Source organism: Solanum lycopersicum, chromosome 4, assembly GCF_036512215.1.
Source record: "Solanum lycopersicum chromosome 4, SLM_r2.1".
NCBI classification, from domain to species: Eukaryota; Viridiplantae; Streptophyta; class Magnoliopsida; order Solanales; family Solanaceae; genus Solanum; species Solanum lycopersicum.
The window spans coordinates 6,228,862-6,235,589 of NC_090803.1; the positions used below are offsets into that span (position 1 = coordinate 6,228,862).

The 6,728-nt window shown below is 31.5% G+C and overlaps 1 protein-coding gene across 2 annotated transcripts; it reads right to left on the reverse strand.

Annotated features, from left to right (window-relative positions):
- Nucleotides 1–1,341: 1,341 nt before the first annotated feature.
- LOC101250294 (GATA transcription factor 8) lies at nt 1,342–5,817 on the reverse strand. 2 transcript variants are annotated; one of them, XM_004236584.5, is made up of 4 exons: nt 5,604–5,817; nt 4,849–4,929; nt 3,472–3,734; nt 1,342–2,469 (listed from the first exon to the last, which is right to left on the reverse strand). In XM_004236584.5, the coding sequence occupies exons 3-4, from the start codon at nt 3,691–3,693 to the stop codon at nt 1,678–1,680; spliced, it is 1,014 nt and encodes a 337-aa protein (XP_004236632.1). In that variant the 5' UTR covers nt 3,694–3,734; nt 4,849–4,929; nt 5,604–5,817; the 3' UTR covers nt 1,342–1,677. The 2 variants fall into 2 exon arrangements, with proteins under 2 accessions (XP_004236632.1, XP_069153127.1); XM_069297026.1 differs by lacking the exon at nt 5,604–5,817 and adding an exon at nt 5,431–5,572.
- Nucleotides 5,818–6,728: the final 911 nt, after the last annotated feature.

The window sequence follows — 6,728 nt, forward strand, 5'->3', positions numbered from 1 at the left end:
AAGCCTCCTTGATCCCATCATACACACAAAAAGGTAATCACATTAGTGAATTTGGGTTTCATGACTAAATAAATGAGGTTAGTCATGACAAACATGGTATGTATTTGATTACAAAAACATCTTTAAATAATCAAATTGAGGAATTTGATTTATATGACAATAAAAATGAAATAATGAATGATGTTATTTGAGTTATATGACAGTAAAATGAACGATGTTTTTCATGGCAAACATGGTCAGTATTGATCACCACAGACATTTTTGGTAGATACACCAAATTTTAAGCCCAGATACATTTAGAAAAAATCACACATACTAATACAAAAGATAAAATAATCAAATTCATGAGTTTGAATGTTATGACAACGAAATTACTAATTGAATGAGGTTATTTATGTCGAAAATGGTGAGATTGATCACATGACATTTTTATGGCCTTATTTGTTTGCGTTAAATGGAGGTATGAATCTTAATCATTCAGATTCAGTTCATTAAGTACGTTCGATTTTTAAGATTGATTCAGATTCAGCCCATCAAGTTCATTTATTTTATTTTTAAAAAAAAACCTCTAAATGAGTCTCAAGAGGTCTGAACGAATGATCTGTTGTAGGAGACTCTTAACAACATTCTCATTAATGAGTTATCAAATAATAAAATAATAAATCATCGTTTCTCTGCTTTGGGCATGCCTTTTCATCATATAAATGAAAAGTTTCTTTCTTTCTTTTCTCAATCAAATACTATTTTTTCCTGGTAAGGTTTCATAAAATCCTTTCAAGTATTTTTTTTATATTGATAATTTTCTTGTATTGATGTGTCAAGAACACTGGTTGCAGTAATATTTTTGGTATATTGTTGTTTATCAAGATTTTTGAATGAAAAAATAATACTCCAAATCATGATTATTATAACTTTTAAAACCTTTTCTTTTAATCAAAAGTAATATATTTTGTTGAAATAAAATTTTTATCATATTTTATTAGTTGCACATTCGGATATTGAAAACAAACAGAATTAATCATTTAGTGTTCAGATTTAGAAACCACATCTTAATATTCAGATGTGTATTCAAATCAAAACACCTAGATCTTAATACAAATCTTACTATTCAATTGTGTGTTCAGACTTAAACCTCTTAATCTTAATAGAAACAAATAAGAACTAAATGAACAACAACAGTTTATAGCGAACATTAGTTTATATACACTTACAATTTGAACAAAAGAAAATAATTCAAAGGACCAAAAGAACCAAAATTTGTTGGGAGGGAAATGTGACTAGAAGACTTACTTGAAACCATTACTCATTCAAGACTACAACATTTCTAAAAACAAATCATAGTAACTGCAAAAGAATTCTTTCATCAAAAAGATGAGAAAAAAAAAAGGAAGGCCACAAAGTCTAACAAAAAGATCACTAACACTTGTAAAAGACTCCAAACCTAGTCTTAAATAACACTAAAGCTGCCTTAGCCTGACTCCATTTTCATCTCTTAAATCTAGCTACCAACTAAACTATATGTCATCTACTTCTTTACTATAGCCTCCTACATCTTTATACAAAGAACCAATGAACAAAGCAATGAAAAAACAGTAAACAAATAACACTAAAAGACCTGAAAAAAATGAGGACTAGGAAAAACTGGTTTCTGCTCTGTCTGCTCCTATGATGATTTTGTTACTCGGTTGGAGTAGTACTAGCTGTGGTGTTGTTCTCAGCTTGGACAGTGATAAGGGGGCGGGCTCGTCTAGGTTTGGCCTGCTTGTAATGTGTTTCCTCTTCGGGGAAAACGTTGCTTCTCATTTCCAGAACCTTTTTGTGAGAGTTGGAGTGCAAGGATGGAACGAACGTGGGACTTGCAGCAGGACGGTACTCAGGGTAGAGCCTGCCTTTCTTGTAACGAACACCACAGGCGTTGCAGAGGGTTTTTGGTCCCATTGGACCGGCTCTCCATTGAGGCGTCTTTGTTATCTCGCAATGCAAGCATTTCCTAACTGCTTGTGGCGCGGGCTGGTAGTTATCCTGATTAGTCTCGATTGGAGCTAGAGGGATCGATAACTTGATTTTCTTTTTCTTCTTCATGGGAGACTCGGCGAAATTCTCAGAGTCCAATGAGTTAACTCCAGGAGCAACAAATTGCTGGGGACTTACTGATGTTGGAAACATGAGGTGATTTACTGACCGGGGATTAAAAGTTGTAGGACGAGGACGTTTAGTCCGAGCACGTTGTGGACCACGGGGGCATGGACTAAGAGGAGGAAGTGTTTTCCCCGGTCCCGAGCTTGACGTGGATGAGCTGCTGCTGCTGCTGCTGCTCTCAAGTACAGAAACAGGACTTGAGGTCAGGAATTTGCTATCAGAGGACTCCTTTTTGACAGAACAATGTTCTTTTCCGAGTGTCAAACCCCCACAAGAGAAGGAATCCTCCACGAACGTTGAAAGCCACTCGAGTTGAACGATATCCTCGAGCTACAAAAACAAAAGAGAGAATGACATGATTAGAGTTTATATAAAGTTATATATGAACAAACACAAACAACAGAAGTAATTAATTGAAGGAAAATGTATGGATTCATGTCTTTAACGCCTAAGCCAGATTAGTATGCAATACAGATGTTGCTCGAATCATCCAAAAATGTCATATCTTACAACAATAATGCATTGTTGGAGGATCTAACACGGGTGGAGCAGCATTTCCGAATGGTCCTCCAAGTAAACATAGTTCTAAAAAACACACAATTGATAACAACATACCCAGTTTAATCCCACAAGAGAACGTTAGTTCAATCTGTGGCTTACTGTTGCAAATTTGTACCACATCATTTACTAGGACGGACCCTCAAAAGTCAAAACGTTAACCAATACAAGTGGAAATGGAAGGAAACAAAATTTATACGACTTTACCTACCATGGAGGACAACATCCTTATGAGCATTAAATAGAGAAACAAAGTAATCTACTCGAGTGGGTGTCGAATCATTCAAAAGTTATTACATAGTAAATGTTCTCACATCATATAGATTGAATTTGAAAGTGAAATTTCAACTAAATACTTATCAACAAGTTGTTATCAGTCGAATGTGTGGACAATTTTATCAAATTCTAAAATCTCCCAAATGATTGAACTGACTATACCTGCAACAAGTTTTTGAACAGAAAATTTTGAACTCCTACCTACCATAAACATGCTTTTAAGATGACGTGACATGGCCAGACACCGCTAACATTAGAAAAATCACTTTTAAAAGTTAACACCAACAAACAACAACAACAACATGGATGTACGCAGACCTTACCCCTGCCTCATGGATGCAGAGAGGTTGTTTTCGTAGACAAATGCATAAAAAAAGATAGCAACCAATCACATACGTCCCACGACAATTACTTAATCATGATTACTACCACATTAATCATGATGATGCAAATTTAAGAAAATCACAGTGAAGTTTAGTTGCTGCAGACTGCACTCACCGGAACTGAGAGCTCCGCGGAGAAGTCTGAAGCTGAATTGCTGTAACTGCCGGAGAAAAATGGGTCAGAATCAGGCAAGGGATCGTTCCAAATGCTTGGAAAATCATTACAATCAACAGCGTCAACGCCACCACACACATTCTCTGGGGAAAACTCAATCAAATCTTCCATATGATCAAAGAAGCTGCTACAATCTATCTCATCAACGAAATCCGAACCCATGCTAAATACTCTTCTTTTTTATACTAAACTAAACCTTCTACCTGTAAAAATATCAAAAACAATACAATGAATTATGAATGTCCAGATAGAAAAATTCATCTACATTTCAAAGCAACAAAGGCGAAATTCGAATGCATGTATCAATGTGAATTTGGATACAGAATCTTCAAAGTCTTAAAAGAAATAAAAATTAACATATTTAGAAACAATACAAAGAAGTACTATAATTCAAAATACCATAGAAAATCTTGGTCAAAAAAAGAAAATCCTCAACTCTCCTAAAAATGCAACATAATATGCATACATGCTCTTCCTCTGTTCCATTTTATGTGGCGTTGTTTCCTTATTAGTTTGTCTCATAAGAAACAATAGCACATTTTCATAGCAACATAACGTCATTTCGATGTTTAATATCATAAACTTCAAAATATCTTTAAAAAATCACGTAAAATAACGTGATTTCTCTCTCTGTTCCATCTGATGTGGCATTATTTCCTTATTCATTTATTTCAAAAGAAATACTAGCACATCTTTATAGCCATATTACATCATATTGTTGTTCAATACCATAAATTTCAAAAAAAAAACATTTCTTTTTTTGTTAAAACAAACTCAAACTCCGTATCTATTATTCAGTCGAACACTATCACATAAATTGAAACAGAGAGAGTAAGTACGTATACGCGTAATCATGAGGTGAAGGGTGTGGGCCACCCCACCACCTCCTCCCAACATAATCTTCAAGCTGGAGCAATGTTGTCATAATGATGCTTGCCAGCACAAAGGGGTTTTCATGGCCCATTTTAGCAGAAAAAGTTGAAATTCTTTTTGGATTCTTGTAAATCAGAAAAAAATAATTAATTTTTTTTTTGAGAAAACAGATGGGGCCACAAGCAATTTTAAAGTTGAACCGACAGGTTTAGTAATTTGAACAATCAAAGCATCCCGCATTCACACAACTCAGAGACTAATTTCACAGTTCAAATCCGTCATCGTCACACTTCAAAAATTTAATTAATACTTAAAAAAATATTTAAAAATTCAAAAGGACTGATTTCGGAGCTCGAACCCGTCATTATCACACTTGTGATTAGAATAAATTGAAAAAAAAAAAGAAATATGTGAAAACACAAATGCAATTATTCAAAAGCATACCTCTTAAGTAATGCAGAAAAAAAAGTTGGTCAAATTCTCCAAATTTGTCAAAAATTCACTCAAATAAATAGATTTTCCCCCCTGAAATATCAAGCAAAAAATGTCAGAAAAACATCAAATACAATGCAACTAAAGACTAAAAAGCAAAAATTCATTTAGAGAATTACAGAGCCAACAACTAAACAGTACACAGTAATAAAATTACGTGCAAATTGATTCGAATACTCACTCTAAGTGAAAAAAAAATCAATTTCAATTAAAAAGTAATTTAAATTACGCAAAAACTGATCCGAATACCATAACTCTAAAAATAACACTCATAGACTCTAGAAATCACGTTTGGCCATAAAATTTCGAAAATTCTCAAGTTTTTACTTTTTTCACCTTTCCAATAACTCATAAAAATTAAAAAAAAAAAACAACTCCAATTTATATTCGTCCCCAAATTACAAAGATACAATTTTCAAATATCATTTTCCATAACCGAAATTCAAAAAACTCAAATTTGTATTCTTCAAATACAAACTTCAATTTTCAACCATCATTATTACTTGAACCAAATTTTTTTTTTGTACACTTCACCTTATAAAACCATGAAAATGCACGCAAACTGACTCCGACACTAAACACGACCAAAACAACCACACTCAAATATAATTAACAAAAACTGCACGTAAACTGACTCGAACACTCACACTCAATAGTAAACAAACAACAAAAAAAAAGTAAAAATAGAAAAAAAAAATTTGATGTACCTTTGAAGAATAAGAATAATAGTGAAAAATGAAAAAAAAAGTTTATTATTAGTATGAGTTTATAAAATGAAGAAGAAGAAGAAGGTGCAAAGTAGGTGAGGTGAGCCTCTTACTAATTGCTAGCTGTACTTTTCTTTTTTAACTTTTTATATAAAAAAAACAAAAAAACAATCAGTCTATCTACACACGTATTTCTCACTTTCACACTGGTCCCATACGTTTCTCACTGCTTTCGAATTTTAAAGCGAGTTCAAAATTTTAAATTTATTAATATAATTTGATTAGACATGAAGTTGTAGAATTAAAATAAGTGTAAATTATCATATGAATGGTAAATCAATAATTTTAGAATTAAATTATCATTCAATATAGAAATAGAATAAATTTCGTTTCTAAATTATTGATAGTCTTAAAAATATTTTTTTATTTAATTAATTAAATTTATATTCACTTTGATATACTTTTGATCTATCATATATCATAACACATTATTTCAAACTCTTGTAAGACTAGGAAAATTTTAATAAAAAGCCAAAAGTAATGTTGAAAAGTGAAACATCTCTGAACTTGACGAGAATTTAAAATGTATTTCACTTATATTACAAGATTGACATTGTATTTAAATTTAGTTAGTCAAGTAAGTAAAAGACTATTTTAAGAATTTTAATAATTTAAAGATGAAATTAATAATTTACACCAAATTAAGGGGTGTTTTTAATTCTTTCTTTCATAATTAATACTAATACATAAGATTTGTACTTTAAGTTATTAGATTTAATTGGATTCACAATTTATATCGTTCCTTTATTACATAAGTAACAAATATATTCTCTAAATAATATTGATCGGATATATAAAATCTTCTTAGATGGTGTTTTTTTTTAAAAAAAATTCAAGTTCACTAAAAGTCAATATTATACGAAATAAATCATACTCCATTCATTTTAAATTTATACTCCATGTCTTAATTAAAAAATAATAATTTTAAAATGAAAATGTGTATAATGATATAAAACATCCTTAGAATTTTCGGTCACAAATATATATATACCTTAATAGGTTAGATTTATGGAGTTACTTAACATAGTACACTAAGAAACATTCATTTTAAAGCAAAGCAAAAAA